At 37.0% G+C, this 16,668-nt stretch overlaps 1 protein-coding gene across 1 annotated transcript in view; it reads left to right on the top strand.

Moving 5' to 3' along the window:
* Window positions 1–16,668, top strand: part of TSC22D2 (TSC22 domain family member 2) — a 53,698-nt gene that overhangs the window by 7,218 nt on the left and 29,812 nt on the right. Inside the window, exon 2 of the mRNA XM_007940176.2 lies at window positions 6,009–6,080. Within this exon, the coding sequence (XP_007938367.1) occupies window positions 6,009–6,080 (72 nt within the window). The remainder of the gene's footprint in view (window positions 1–6,008; window positions 6,081–16,668) is intronic.

Here is a 16,668-nt window from a genome sequence, read left to right as displayed (position 1 = left end):
TAGCGACCCCTCCTTGGGTTTCCGAGGCAGTTATCACTACAGAAGTAGGGTTGCCCAACCTTCCTTCCGAGGAGTGGCTGGTGGGTTTGAACCGCCAGCCCTCTGGTTAGCAGGCAAGTGTCTTAGCCACTATGCTACCAGAGCTCCGGTACACAACAACAACAACTAGTGTCTCATCAGATTAGGCAGGCCAAATAAGTGAAATCTGAATATTATTAATTATTTTATTTAAAGCCTCCTTTTCTATAAGCTTTCACTAAAATTTGACTATAGAGTATTGCTAGAATGCTAGTATGCTATAGAAGGCTTTGTAATTGACATACCAATTGTAAATAATGCTAGTATGTTTTAAAATGTTACTTTTTAATGTTTTAGGCTATGTCTTTTCATAATTTTACACAAGTTTAATATGGGAATAAATGATTCTCAAAGCAGAGTTAAAGCGTATTTCTAAGGTAAACTTAGAATCCAGTTTTTACCAAGTAGTTTTGTATATTGAGGGAGCTCTGGTGGTATAGTGGATAAGGCATTTGGCTGCTAACCAGAAGGTGAGCAGTTCAAACCTATCAGCTGCTCCACAGAAGAAAGAGGGAGCAATCTACTTTCGTAAAGATTTACAGCCTTGGAAACCCAGTGGTGGTTGCTGTGAGTCAGAATTGACTCAATGGCAATGAGTTTGGTTTGAGTTTTTTTGGTTTTGTATGTCAAACCAAAACAAATCCTTGCTTTGTGTAAGGTCTCCCTAGCCTTTGAAAACAAACCACAACAAAAACAAAAAAGGGGAAGGGAACTCTTCTGAGCAAATAAAATCAATCATGTACTTAAATGTGTATTAGCATATCTGAAGACTGATAGGTAGTGAGGTCAAACATGCCTAAGCAGAAATCTAACTGTGTGACGTACATACGTGAGGCATCAGACCTTGAGCTAGCCCTCTAAGCCATTTGCTTCCCCATTTGAAAAACAGGAATACCACCTTTCTTAAGAGAATTTGAAATATACAAGTAATTTGTGAACCATCTATAATGTAAGGCTGTATTGCAACGATGGGAAAATGGGAATTCCAGAACACTTATTGTACTCATAAGGAACCTGTACATAGACCAAGGGGCTGTCGTTTGAACAGAACAAGGGGACACTGCATGGTTTAAACTCAAGAAGGAAGTGCGTCAGGGTTGTGTGCTACCATACTTATTTAATCTATATGCTGAACAAATAATCCGAGAAGATGGACTATATGAAAAGGCACATGGCGTCAGGATTGGAGGAAGAATCATTAACCACCTGTAATATGCTGATGTCACAACTTTGCTTGCTGAAAGCAAGGATGACTTAAAGCACTTACTGATGAAGATTAAAGAATATAGTCTGCAATATGGATTATAAATCACTATAAAGAAAACAAAAATCCTTACAACTGGACCTGTAAGCAGCATCATGATAAATGGAGAAAAGATTGAAGTTGTCAAAGACTTCACATTGCTTGGTATTCTACAATCAAAGCCAATGGAAGCAACAGTCAGGGAATCAGACGACGACGTATAGCACTGGGCAAATCAGCTGCAAAGGACCTCTTTCAAGTGCTGAAGAGCGAAGATATCTCCTTGAGGACTAGGGGTGCGTCTGACACAAGCCATGGTATTTTCATTCACTTCATAAGCGTTTGAAAGCTGGACAATGAATAAGGAAGACCAAAGAAGAGTTGATGCTTTTGAGTTTTGGTGCTGGCAAGGAATGCTGAGAGTACCATGGACTGCTAGAAGATCTAACAGATCTGTCCTGGAGGAAGTGCAGCCGGAATGGTCTTTGGAGGCGAGAATGGCCAGACTTCATGTCACCTACTTTGGTCATGTTGTCAGAAGGGACCACTCCCTGGAGAAGGATATCATGCTTGGTAAGGTGGACAGTCGACGAAGGAGGGGAAGGCCCTCAACGAGATGGATTGACACAGTGGCTGTGGCGATGGGCTCAAGAATAGAAGGTATCATGGAACTGGCACGGGACCAGGCAGTGTTTTGTTCTGCTGTGCATAGGATTGCTATGAGTCGGAAATGACTCGATGGCACCTACCAACAACATAGCAACCATCCATCATAGAAATGCCAATATTTCAGTGTCAGTTACTCCTCTAGATTAGATTACCTTGAAATGGTACGAATCATACCAAAGTCTTCTATTTTGATCTGAGAGGGATACTTCATATGATAAAGTGTAAATTACATGGTATGGCTATAGTTGGAAAAAAGAAGACATTGTTTTAGGCCAAAAAAAAAAATCATGATGTAGTAAGAAGTAGACTAAATTGTGTTCTAGTTCTGGTTTTTCCACCACTTTAACTTCACTGATTTTCCCTCATTGGTAAAATTAGAATTTGAGACTTAGATTGTAGGGTTCCTTCTAGCTCTATTTATATGAATTCATACATAGAGACATGCTTCATGAGAAAAGCAGCTAGCTTAAACCTTCCTCTTGCCAAGCCCCTTGTCCTGCTACCAGTGTATTATATGACAAAAAAAAAAAAAAAAAAAAACGAAGTTTTCAAATACTCACTAAGTTGAATGCTCAAGAAAATATTTTAAGTGACAAACTACGAGTCATTCAACTTTCTTGTGCTCTGTGAGTGGTAAGCTAAAGAAGTAAGCTATCCTGCAATCCAAGATCTCAGGCTACATGAAAATGATTATCACATGTATACGGTTTGGTGGGTTTCTGATGGAGTAAATATAAGATATTAATGGGAATATTTGAGAGATTGAGAGCTGTAAAAAATCTACTAAATGATCCTAATTAAGACTCTGTTCAAGAGCCTTAGAAGAATGCTTAGGTAACAGTGGATTGATCTGAAGACAGAAATTGGTGACTAGAGGACAGAGGTGAAGGCAGCTTTTCAATTTCTCTTTTGTATATTTTGAATTTGCAATAATTGGGATGGGAGAAAGTAGTTAGGTGGAGTTTTTCCACTTAAAAATTGATTTATTATCTTGCATAGGTAAATTCAACCAGAGAAACCAAACTCACTGCCATCAAGTTGGATCCTGCTCATAGCGACCCCTACTTGGGTTTCTGAGATGGTATCACTATGGAAGTAGATTGCCCAATCTTCTTTCCAGGGATGGGCTGGTTGGTTTGAACTGCCAGTCTTCTGGTTAGCAGTCAATGCCTTAGGCACTGCACCACCAGGGCTCCTTTTTTTATAATAAGACTATGTAAATTTTGGGGCGCTCTGGTAGCATAATGCCTAAAGCACTTGACTGCTAACCAGAAGGCTGGCGGTTCAAACCCACCAGCCACTCCTCGGAAGGAAGATGGGGCAATCTACTTCCGGAGTGATACTGCCTGGGAAACCCAAGGAGGAGTTGCTATGAGTCGGGTCCGACTCAATGGCACATAACAACAACAACAATACAGATTATATAACCTTGTATGGCTTTTTAATTTGTGATGTATGTAGAAAACCCATGCCCATCAAGTTGATTCCAATTCCTAGTGATCCTATGGGACAGAGTAGAACTTGCCTCATAGGGTTTCCTAGGCTGTATATCTTCATGGAAGCAAACTACATCATCTTTCTCCCACAGAGCAGCTGGTGAGTTCAAACTGACCTTTGGGTTTGTGAATGAATGCCTTAACCATTGCACCACCAGAGCTCCTTATATAGCTAAAGTAATTAATTATTAATGCTAGCTTTTACAGCCTAAGTATTTGTTCTGATATGTCCTAATAACTTTAGTTTCCTTTATATATAATTTACCTCACAGGTTCTTTTCATACCCCAAAATACACTACTAGCTGTAGGTACATGATCTTTTTTTTTTTTTTCACTTCTTTATTTGACTTATAATAAACATTCCAGTGTTAGATTCTGTGCTGCAAAAATGCTGGAATTTCACAATGTAAGTCATATGACTTCATTTGCAACCAATTTATTTTGAGTATGAGTTTGATTCACATTAAATCACATCATTTGGTTTGGTTTTTCTAATTCAGGGGATCTGAAGTTCTTTTAAAGAATATCATCCTTATGCCTGTGTTGTTGGTACTCTTTAATGAACTTCTAATTCCAAACTTGCAGAATAACTTCCAGGTTTATTCTTTGTTATTCTTTTCTATTTAATACCTTTCTCTTTGGTCCCATATAGCCCTGAATAGGCCTGGTTTAAAAGACAAAACCCAAATAGAATTTTCAGTTCAGTTGATTTGAAGATTGTCATTTGATTTGGCATACTTTCTGAGTATAGTGAAAAGTAGTCTAACAAATATATCTGGAAAGGATGTGAACTGTTAAATCAACAGTAGTTAACAGCTTGGTCTTTTCCTGCTATTAGCAGTTCTAATCAGTGCCTTTGAATGCCTTCGATTTAGTCAAGAGAAAAATATAGAGAAATGGATGAAGGGGGATAGGGAGGAGTTGAATTAGGGCAAGCAAAAAGAAGTACCTATATTGACTCCTATTTAATCAAACAATTACTTCAGTGACATTTTGGCATGTAGTGTCTGTCTGCCCTTCCTAGTACACTATTGTTTAAAATTTAACAAACTTCCTTAAAAAATTAATTTTTAAAAATTCAGTAACACAAATTAGTAAATCTTAATCTGAGTTTTCAAAGCATTATATTTGTTTTGTTTTGCTTAATGATTATGAGGAGGAGGATTTGTTTTGCTTAATGATGGTTGATACAGATCCCTGGTAATTGTGTTCTTACAGAGATGCTCTTAAGACACTAAGTCCTTAAAATTGAAATGCTGTGTCTGAACCTCATTTTGGTGATAAAATAATACCTGTCATTCACTAAGCATTGACTGTATGTCAGAAACTTTACATATGTTCTCAGTTCTCAATTCTATCCTGAAAGGATAGGGTTAATATCACTATTTCAGAGAGAAAGAGAAGACTTAAGTTAAACCTTAACTCTGCTATATGTTTAGCATAGTGGATTAGCAATATCACTTAACTCATGAAAGACGCTGTTGTGAGAATTGAATTAATGATATAAAGCATTTAAACTGGTGTCTGGTGTATAATAAGTGCTTGTAGCCTTAAGCTGCTGCTGTTACTCTGCTACAACATAAGTCAGGAATTGTAGATGTGATAGTGACAAGTTTTTGTTAGTTCCCTAACTAATGACAGATTGGAGGTGGGGGGGGTAGTTTGGGGGATATGCTGAAATGAAGGGGACTGTTCAGAAGAAGGTTTGTCAAAAGTTTAGTCCCCTGAAAAATCACTATGTAGGTAAGATGTGAATCACACATACTGGAAGTTTACCCTAGTGAGCCCATCAGTTAAGATTCTATGGTGATAGCTCTGTGTAATGTGTCCCCTCTCCATGGTAGAGATGAATGATGATTATGGTAAATAGCCTGTTACCCTTTAAAGAGGTACTGTACTAATAATACAAGGAGCTCTTGTAGCCTAGTGCCTAAGGCCTGTGACTGCTAACCAGAAGGCTGGAGGTTCAAACCCACCAGCCACTCCTCAGAAGGAAGGTTAGGCAATCTACTTCCATAGTGATATTGCCTCCGAAACCCAAGGAAGGGTTGCTATGAGTCGGGTGACTTGTGTCTTTTTTTTGGTGTTTTGTTTTTGGTTGTTGTTACTAATACAGGTGGTTAGAAAACTGCCATAGCAATTGCAGTGCAAGTTACACCTTATTTTACATGAATACTGTACCCGAGAACAGCTTTGTTAAATTGCTAAACATGTAGGGATTTGTAGAGGCATCTGATAGTCATATTCATACATACACACATAAGTGGATGCCAGTAAGTTTTTAAGTTTTTCTGTATTGTCCATTTTAGAACTGTGATCCTGAACTGTTGTCATGATCTGCTGCATTTCGTCTAGGTTTTAATCTTACAGAGTGTTTAAGTAAGCTTATGCATTTTTAAAAAATTATTAAAGTTAGTTACACTGTATTAGAAATAAAAAATTTTCCAGTTTTTTTTTTGAAAAGTAGTGATTTTACTGTACATTCTCAACCTCGTTTCCATTTGATTCTTGGATCTCACAGGAATCCTTCAACTGCTTTCTACCAAGCTTTCCATTTGAACACCTTTCAGGAATCAAAGAACCTCTGGGATAGGTATGAATACTTACGTATGGAATGCATACATGCAAAAAGTGTATGCATGAATTGCTTTGCACTGTAATAGTTTATCATAATTAAAACTGATCATTATTTGTTATTTGAGGCAAGGGGGGATCACATGGTATGTAGCATGGGACAGAGCAGCAAAATAAACCAAAAATACAATCTATATTTGTATTTGGTATATATTATATAGCATAAAACATACTTTTTCTTTTTTTACTTAATTTTGTATGCTTTAAGTATTTTTATTTCTTAAGGAGTTACATATTCCATTGAATTTTATGGTATGAAATATCCACTTATATTTATTTTAATGTAGAAATTTATTCTATGAAATAAACTACAGTTATTTTAATTTCTGTGCTGTTTTCTACAGTTCCTCTGTAAAAGTCTTAGTGACTCAAAGCAAAATGTTATTTCAAATTAAGAAATTTGTGGAGGGACAAAACCAAGGTATCAAGATAATTATTTTTTTCATTTTTTGGCAAAAATCTTTAAAGTTAACTTTGTTTGCTATAGATCTGCATTACTGATTTGTAAACCACTAAAAGTTTGTTTTCTCACAGAAATATTACTAGATTTTATTTTTAACATTTTTAAATATAGAATAAAGTATTGGAGTTTATTTATGGTAAGAGATACTTTGGTTTATCTTTCTGCTAAACACACATTTTTAAGTAGTGTATGCTCTGTTCAGATACTTTGCTGAATATTTATTGGCACTCCATCATTATAATTACCTGACGTTTATCACAAACAATCTTTTTAAAATTCACGCATAACTTTGTTAGATTCTTTTGACTCTGCCTGGCAGCGCATTTGTGTCCTTTGGCATAGTTTTGATTAACATTCATGGATTCGATCTCTTTCATCATAGAAGAGTATTACTAAGTGCATGTACATGTCATATTAAGACATGGTCTACATTGCCTAGAAATGGTAACATTCTTAGGCTTGATTTGCTTGTGTGTGTCACTGTAAAGAAATTTCTAACCAAGTATCTTTTTTGGTGATGTGTTCCTTAACCAAAAATGTCTTAAAATAGTTAATGTAGAACAGGAAGTTGTAAAGTTTGTAGTACTATGCATATAAAACCAAATTTTAAATACCATATTTTTATACAAATAATGCACATTATACAGTTTCCAAACCATGCAACTCCATGTGTTATTTTCATAAAAATATACCATTTTTTTTTCATGTTGCTGACTGCAGTTCTTTTTACAAGAAGTAAAGGTCTTTTTATATACTTGTCAGTATATGACTAAGGTGACTCATGATCGTTGATCAAAGATGTTGGTGCTAATAATACATAATTAGACTGTGAAATAAGCAGACCTAACATAGCTTAATGGTTTCCCTTAAGATGATCTAATAAGGTTTTCATGTTCAACTCTTGAGCCAAGAGTGATTGTGTATCAGTTTTGCTTTGTTTATTTACTCCTCCAATTAAAAACCAGAGTCAGAAGATGACTGTGATAATTATGTCAATGTAGATTGAATTGAGATTCCTGTTGATAGCTACTCAGTGCCATTTATGCCAGTGCAGGCTTCACTTTATGCTTCGAATTGATAGCGCATGATTTATGAATGAGGCCAAAATTCACTTCTGGAAATGTCACAAGACACGTGAGTGTATGTGTGTGTGGGTACACAATGCAAGACCTTTTTTGATACAATTTTGTCACTTCCACACATTATTTACATGAGCATGCTATATATGAAAAAATATGGTTGTTTCTCTAGCAATATAAATTAAGACAAACTAGCATGAAGATTTAATCACTCAAATTATTTACCAAATATAGCTAAAGTATGAATACTTTCCAAACCAAAAACCATACTTAACTGCTGTCGAGTTGGATCCAACTCATAGTGACCCCTCCTTGAGTTTCCGAGGTGGTATCTCTACAGAAGTAGATTGCTCAGTCTTCCTTCCAAGGAGTGGCTGATGGGTTTGAACTGCCAGCCTTCTGGTTAGCAGTCATATACTTCAGGTACTATACTACAGAGCTCCTATGAATACTTTTGTGATATACTTATTTTTCCCTGAGAAAAGAGAAAATTAATACTCTATTTAGAGATATAATAAAATAGTAGCTTTTAAATGTATGATTATTTATTTCAAATATCTACCTTCCATGGCTTGCCATGACATCAGTGTGAATATTATATATTATTTTCATCAAAACAGTGATAAAAAGGCTTCAGTTTTATTTTTTATAATTTGGATTTAATATTAAAAGTTTTCCTTTTTTCACTATAAACCAACTATAGTAATTGCCTGCTCATCATCTGTTGTTGCAATTAAATACACCTTATCTCTCTTATTTTTTGGATACCAGAAACCTTTTAAGTATTAGAAATGAGGCAAGTTGCTGTGTAGTTTCTTATGAGTTGAAAATATTTTCTATTCTCCTTGGACCATGTTGTTCATAGCCAAAAAAGTTAATGGATATTAGTCTATAGTGTGTTAATGCTGAAGTGTAATCAGAATTTATATTCTAGATCAGCCATTCTTCATTGTAAGTAGGTATTATTGGTACCAAGGTGACAGGCCCAGCCGAGTAGAAATTGACTAGTTGCTTCCTTTCAACAAGCTTATTCAGTTTTTAATGGAGAAGAGCAATAGTGGCTAGATTTATTCTAACCATCTAAGGAAGATTGGGCAATCTACTTCTGAAAAGATACTTCCTCGAAAACCCAAGGAGGGGTCACTATGAGTCAGATCTGACTCAATGGCAGTGAGTTTGGTTTTGGTTTGGTACCTACAACTTACTTGGTAAATATCTGTACACTTGTTAATAGGTGCATGGAGTTACTACTTACCTCATCTTATTTTGAAGTATAAATTTGTCTATCAATATTGATAGATACTCTTATTTTTGAAATCTTAGAAATCATTTTCAGTATGGACAGCTTTTAAACCCAGTGCCAATTTTTATTAAACCTGCTGTAGATCTGAGGACCCCTAGTTTTGACTTACTTGACAGACTGGGGTGTCTTTTTCTTCCCAGGGTTATTTCAGTGTAGCAGAGTATCTTTTAATCAAAATACAATTAATACATCTTTCTTACACTGACTTAAAGTTTTTTAATTGGTTACTTGGTTTCCTTCCCTACTTAAATTAAAATTAGCAAGTTGAGGGACTTTTTACCCACCAGTCTGCCTCAGCCTATATTTAGATAACCTCTTTTTCCATTGGTATTAGTGCTTTATTCAGTTACTGTCCTGAAGTTGAAGCTACTCAAGCCTTCTTTCCTTCTTCCTGTAGGTGCCATCATTGTTTACTATATTCCCTATTTGTCACTTGCCAAGTGCTCAGAGAATCAATCAGCTGAAACCATCTTCAAATGTAAGGACAATAGGTACTGATAGTTAAAAAATAATAAAATGTTTCTTTGGAAGCTCAATCTGCTGTAGACTGTTTATTAAAATGAATAGCATGGCTTCCATAGTTAGCTTTCTAGGAGATGAGTTAACTATGAAGAAGTCTATTTTTAACGATTTTCTAGCCTATTGTCATTTCAGAGCAATAGCTTTAAAATTTGGCATTTCTCTTCTTTTAAGACTGATTTTCCAAATTTAGTTTTGGTATTGCTTTGTTAAACCAAGAGAACCAGTTTAGAAACCTATCCTGATGATCAGTGGGGAGCAGCTTCTCATTTGGGAGTCCCTTTGTTTGGAAAATCTCAGGGTAAGAGTATATAGCAAACAGGTTTACCCCCTTGTAACCATTGTTAAAGCATTCTCCTGCTAACCAAAAGTTTGGTGATTTGAACCCACCAGCTGCTCTGCGTCAGAAAGATAGGTGGTCTATTTCCGTAAAGATTCACAGCCTTGGAAACCCTGTGAAGCAGATCTGCTTGGTCCTGTAGGATCACTATGACTTGTAATCGACTCTGTGGTAGTGGGTTTGGTTTAAAAACCAGCCCAGCAAAGTAAAGGAGTACTAGAGGGAAGAAATTTTAGGTCAGGTGCACTAAAACAAGAATTTGTATCCCTTGTGAGGGTTTAATCTCATTGATAAATACTTGGAGTACTTCTGCAATTATGAAGGAAATGCATAAATATACTTAATAAAAGTAATAGTTGTCAGATACGTCATCCCCTTGAGTTTGTTTGTCCTTTCTTATGGTAGCACCATTATTTAATGAGAAATAAATAAGAGTAGTAGTATACATGGGCTACTAATCTAAAATGCAAGTCTAAGTAAGTTTATGTTCGTTTTTTTACCAGCTAGATTTCTGTTAAAGTTTTTTTACAGTGATTATTTACTCTGGTGGCATAGTACCTAAGACATTTGACTGAGCTCTGGTACCATAGTGCCTAAGGCACTTGACTGCTAACCAGAAGGCTGGCGGTTCAAACCCACCAGCCACTCCTCGGAAGGAAGGTAGGGCAATCTACTTCCATAGTGATACTGCTTCGGAAACCCAAGGAGGAGACGCTATGAGTCGGAATCTACTCAACAGCAGTGAGTGAGTGAGTGAATGAATGAATGAATGAGTGAGTTTAAAAAGTATTGGATTTTTTTTTCTTCTAAGTATTCTTATTTAAATAATCTCTAGTATTTTGTATTAGAAAATACTTTCAGTATTTTCAGTCATTTTTTTTCCTGTAAGATGTCTGTTTTGAAGTAAGGAGTAAATCAGATCTAAGCTTCCTATGTCATACATTTTATGGGTACCATATGAGACAATATGTTTTGTTTTGCTCTTCTTTGGAGAAGTTTAGGTCTGTCATTTATACCCACAGTCCTTGTTAATTCAGAGGGTAAGATTTCAGAATTTGGCTGATTTCATTTTTGAAAGTTCATCCATATGACCTATTTTGGGAAAAACATTTATTAGATACAATACCTATCTAATATATTTGTGAATGGTACACCATTCACAAATATACAGCTCAACCTGAACACACCTGTGTAGCCATCACCCAGATCGAGACATAGATAATGGTATTATAAGCTCTTTTATGACCTCTTCATGCTGTCTTTCAATCACTACTTCTCCCACTCCTGACCTCTAATGTTTTATATAAATGGAATCATATGTTATGTATTTTGTGTCTGGTACCTTTCACCCACTGTTATATCAGAGATTCATCTATGATTTCTATATAGTTGTAAATCTGAACTATATAATTTTCAAGAATCACAAACTAGACTAAATGAAGAATGCAGCATTAGGATTGGAGAAAGACTGAGTTAACAACTTGCAATATGCAGATGACACATTTTTGCTTGCTGAAATTGAAGAAAACAAAAATCCCAACAACTGGGCCAAAGGAATGCCATGATAAATGGAGAAAAAAATTGAAGTTGTCAAGATTTCCTTTTACTTGGATCTACAGTCAATGCTAGTGGAAGAAGCAGTCAAGAAATAAATGTATTGCATTGGGCAGATCTGCTGCAAAAGACCTCTTTGAAATGTTAAAGAACAAGGATGTCACTTTGAAGACTAAGGCATACCTGACCCAAGCCATGGTATTTTCAGTAGCCTTATAAGCATATAAGAGCTGGACAATGAATAAAGAAGACCACAGAAGAATTGATGAGTCTGAATTAGTGTTTTGGTGAAAAATAGTAAATATACCATAGACTGTACAAGTATAAAGGAGCTCTGGTGGCATAGTGGGTAAGGCATTTGGCTGCTAACTAGAAGGTTGGTGGTTCAAACCCACCAACTGCTCCAGAAGAGGAAGATGAGTCAATCTACTTCTGTAAAGATTTACAGCCTTGGAAACCCAGTTTTGGGGGTGAGGGGGACATCACTATGAGTTGGAATCTACTTGATGGCAGTGGATTTGTTACAAGTACAGCTGGAATGTTCCTTAGAAGCGAGGATGGTAAGATTCAATCTCATGTACTTTGAACATGTTATGAGGAGGGACCAGTCCCTGGAAAATGAAAGGAGGTCAGCTTCAAGAAGGGGAAGACCCTCAATGAGATGGATTGACACAGTGGCTGCAGCAGTGGGCTTAAGTATAGCAATGATTGTGAGGATGGCACAAGACTGGGCAGTGTTTCATTCTCTTGCAAATAGGGTTGCTATGAGTCAAAACTGATTTGATGTCCCTAATAACAGCAATTAGTTGGTTATTTGTTGTAGATTGTTAGTTACTGGATAAATGTTGTCTCTTAATTATATTGTTAGTATCATGAGAATATTAACCCAGACTGCTTTGTAAGCATCCGAAATATATTTTCTAATCATTTGTTCCTAGTACCTACATAAAGGAGCCCTGGTGGCACAATGCTTAAGGGCCTGGCTCCTAACCAAAGGGTTGTTAGTTTGAACTCACCCAGCAGCCCCATAGAAAAGACCTGGCATTCTGCTTCTGTAAAGATTACATCTTAGGAAACCCTATGGGACAGTTCTGTTCTGTCCTATGGAGTTGGCTATGAATCAAAATCTTACTCAATGGCACACAAACATCACCACCTGCATGATTTGTTACCTGATTAAATTTTGACCTAATTCAGTTAGAAAATAATCCAAGAAACTGAAAGTCTTTTTTTTTTTTTTAACTTCAAAATTTCATTTTGAAGTGGTTTTCCACTTTTAAAGCTGCAAAAATAGGGCTAAGGATTCCTGTATACCCTTCACCAGGCTTCCCCTAATGTTAACATCTTGCGCAACCATAATAAGATTATAAATACTAGTAAATTAACATTGACACAATACTATTAGCTATAGACATTTTTCAAATTTTACCAGTTTTCCACTGATTTATTTTTTCTGGTTGAGGATCCCATTTATGTCCCTTATGTCAGTCTGTAACAGAACTGTTTCTTTATTGAGTATATTTAAAGGATGTCAAGCCTGGTTTTATTGGTGTGGAGGTACAGTTAACTACAATTCCTTCTGAATCTCTACCTTTTCTCACTGTGCTTTACTACAGTTGATAATTCTCACAGGACTCTTTTGTACCATTGTATATAGGTATTGTTGCCAGTAGCTTAATCTATACTTCTTAACTGGGGATGGGTAGATACAGAGTGAGACAGTTTGTCAAGGATCTGATGGAAGATATATGTCTATAGTATTGCTGTGAGTCGGAATCAACTCGAGGCAGTGGATTTATATTTAAAAAACAAAACAACAACAACAAAAAAACTCATTGCCGTCAAGTCAGTTCCAACTCATAGTGACCCCTCCTTGGGTTACCAAGGCAGTACCTCTGCAGAAGTAGTTTGCCCAATCTTCCTTCCAAGGAGTGGCTGGTAGGTGGGTTTGAACCACCAGCCTTTTGGTTAGCAGTTAAATGCCTTAGGCACTATGCCACCAGAGTTCCCGTTTATATAATTTCAGAAGCTCATCCTTAGATTGCAGATTTAAATGAAAACCTAACCAATGAAATTAAAGCAGGGAAGTGATAGCTGTTCCTGAAGGACAGCATTTATAAATTTAACAGGCTGAAGCATGTGCTAATAATTGGGAAATTGAAAGAATGTGTATGTAAATTCAAGTAGTATAAAATCTTATGTTGAGAGGTAGAGTGAAAAATACCTAGACATGTTAGTTAATATTGGTTAGCAAATTACAAAGCTGCCACAAAATCTCATATAATTTTAGGCAATGTTAATAGAACTGTAATACACAGGAAAAGATGATGACAGGCCTTTTGTACTTTATATCTACAGGGTAGTTACTCTAAATACAAAGCTAATTAGAAAACCTGTGTTCTTTATACTCTACCTGAACAGTCTCAGGCTTGAGCTTGCTTTCTGAAAATCAGTGAGCCCCCTTTTGAAATAATCTTGCCATCACTAGAAATAATAAACCTGTCTTTGTGACTGTTGTTAATCAAGGATGTTGACTTTGTGTTAGGTTCAGATTCAGTTACTTTTAAAATGCCTTCTTTCTGGCCTTTTATTCTCTCCACTTAGGTTCTAATAAGTTCTAATGTTTTCTACTAAGTGAAAACATTAGAATTGTACTCCTTTACTTCTGTTTTGAGCCTTGGTGGTACATTAGTTAAAGCTCTTGGCTGCTAACTGAAAGGTTAGTGGTTCAGACCCACCAGCCGCCCCATGAGAGAAAACACCTAGCAATCTGCTCTTGTAACAATTACAGCCTAGGAAACCTTATGGGGCAGTTCTGCTCTGTCCTGTAGGATCACTGTGAGTCAGAAGCAGCTTGACAGCACACAACAGCTTCTGTTTTGTCGTTGTTGGCATGACTGTCAGAAAACCTCAGTGAGCTTAAGAAATGGGAGGCTAGTAAAGTGTTTGCTGTCAGAAAAGTATACCATGTCAGAGGCAGTAAGTGGTGATCCTGAATAGGAAATCAATAGGGCTTTCTTGAGGAGAAAACTGATGGTAAGCTTATTTGGGAATGAGAATTGCTATAGATGGTGGTAAATGAAATCTCCAAAATAACTAGGCACCATTACCAGCATCTTAAAAACTAAAAAAGAGGTAAGGAAATTTATGGGGAAAAATACTAAGTTGCAAACTGACAGAATTTAAGAAAGTAACTAAAAAATTCTGGTCTGTACTTTATTTGCACCACCCCACAACTAGTACACTCACGTAAAGCGTACAAAAAAAAAAAAAAAACTCACTGCTGTCGAGTCATTTCCGACTCATAGTGACCCCTCCTTGAGTTTCCAAAGCGGTATCTGTATGGAAGTAGATTGCTCAGTCTTCTTCCAAGGAATGGCTGGTGGATTTGAACTGCCAGCCTTCTGGTTAGCAGTCATATGCCTTAGGCACTACGCCACCACAGATCCTAAATAGTGCATGTTGTTGTTGTTGTTGTTATTTGCCATCGAGTCGGCCCCAACTCCTAGCGACCCCTCCTTGGGTTTCCGAGGCAGTTATCACTACAGAAGTAGGATTGCCCAACCTTCCTTCTGAGGAGTAGCTGGTGGGTTTGAACCGGCAGCCTCCTGGTTAGCAGTCAAGTGCCATAGTGCATAGGCACACATAAAGAGCAGAAATGATGAACTTATGAAAAGAAAAGTTCTGGCATAGTATATCCATGTATACACTGCTCATGTCTCATGACATTTCTAGAAGTGAATTTTGGCCTCATTCATCCTCATTCAGTAATCTGGAAATGTTGCTTTTGATATATTTGTGTTGTAATGGTATGAGCCATGGTCAAGAAGTCATGGACTAAGTTTGGTAGTACCCACGTAATTGGAATATAACCAATTGAAACTGCATTTGCTTTGGGACAGTTCATGGCTGGGCCTGAGAGTGGGGAGTTCTTTGTAGTTGATCTGTGCCCAGGTACATCAAGCCAGAAACAGGCAAAGGGTTGGGCGAGGGCTATTAATGAGGCTATCACAGCCTAAGCACAGGCTGGTCTTGTGGTGGGTGAAGGCCATTGCATACCTGCCATGTGGCATCCACATGGACTCAGAAGAGTCAAAAGCCTACCTGAGTGGCCTTTCCAGCCTAGGATGCACAGACCAGCGCACCTCCTGGGCTGGGGCCAGCTACTCTGGTGAGGACTGTTTACGTTGTGGAAAAAAGATTTCTTTCTTGTGTTGGAGAAAGTGGTTTGCGGAACAGGGAAGGAATCCTGGCAGGAGAAGGGACTGCCTTAAAAACTTACTGGTAGGCTGGTACGGGTCTGATGTCAGGAACCAAACCTTTCTGTCAACAGGCATCAAGATGAAGACTTAACATTAAATTTGTTGAACAGAAAATAAATAAAACTGAAATTGAAGTTAGCAACATAGGAAAAAAATTGATAGCATGCTTATGAAAAAGGTGGTACAGTATGAGAAACATATAGCATGCACATATTTGCATAAAAATGTATGTACATGAGTATCAGTTTAGGTGGTAGTTACAGGACAATAGAAAACTTTCTAAAAAGCAGTAGTGCATGATTGTGAAATTGATACTCCTCAAGTGTAGGGGAGGTTCTTATTGCTGTAGAGATGTAAGAGCAGTATATAGGAAAAAATGCAACTATATGTAGAAGTAGATCATTGGGGTTTTTAGTGAAAGCTGAAAGGCCACATAAAACTATTTGAAATCCATGCCTACAATGTTCCCAAAAGTCATTTGCAAGTTTAAATAGAGCACATGTTAGTATATTAGTCTCTTTAGCAGTGTTTATTTGTCTCAAATTGTAGATACTTGACGCTTCAGGCTTTCTTTTTTTTTTTTAAACCTACTTTACATGGTCCTCTGAGAGATCACCTTTCCTAAGCAGAAGACTTAACCCTTACAATTTCACTTTTGTGTTCGTAGATCAGAATGAAAATAAGAGAGTATCAGAGAAAAATTACTTGATTCAGCACAAGTGACTCTCTCCTATAAAGTAAGTCACTGGAAGAAACCAGATTAATAAAATTCAGTGCCTGCTTTTGAACTTCAGGCACTTTATACTCTGAAGTATAGCTGGAGGGATTGTTTAATGCTTCATCAGGAGCATTTTGAATTGGAACCAGAAAACCAAACTCACTGCCATCGAGTCAGTTCCCACTCATAGTGACCCCTTGGGTTTCCGAGGCAGTAAATCTTTATGGAAGTAGATTGCCCAGTCTTCCTTCTGCAGAGTGGCTAGTGGGTTTGAACCACCAATGTTCTGGTTAGCAGTAAAATGCCTTA

Source organism: Orycteropus afer, unplaced genomic scaffold (assembly GCF_000298275.1).
Source record: "Orycteropus afer afer isolate SDZICR_OR568_19922 unplaced genomic scaffold, OryAfe1.0 scaffold00066, whole genome shotgun sequence".
Classification (NCBI taxonomy): Eukaryota; Metazoa; Chordata; class Mammalia; order Tubulidentata; family Orycteropodidae; genus Orycteropus; species Orycteropus afer.
This window is presented reverse-complemented; position numbering and strand designations above follow the sequence as displayed.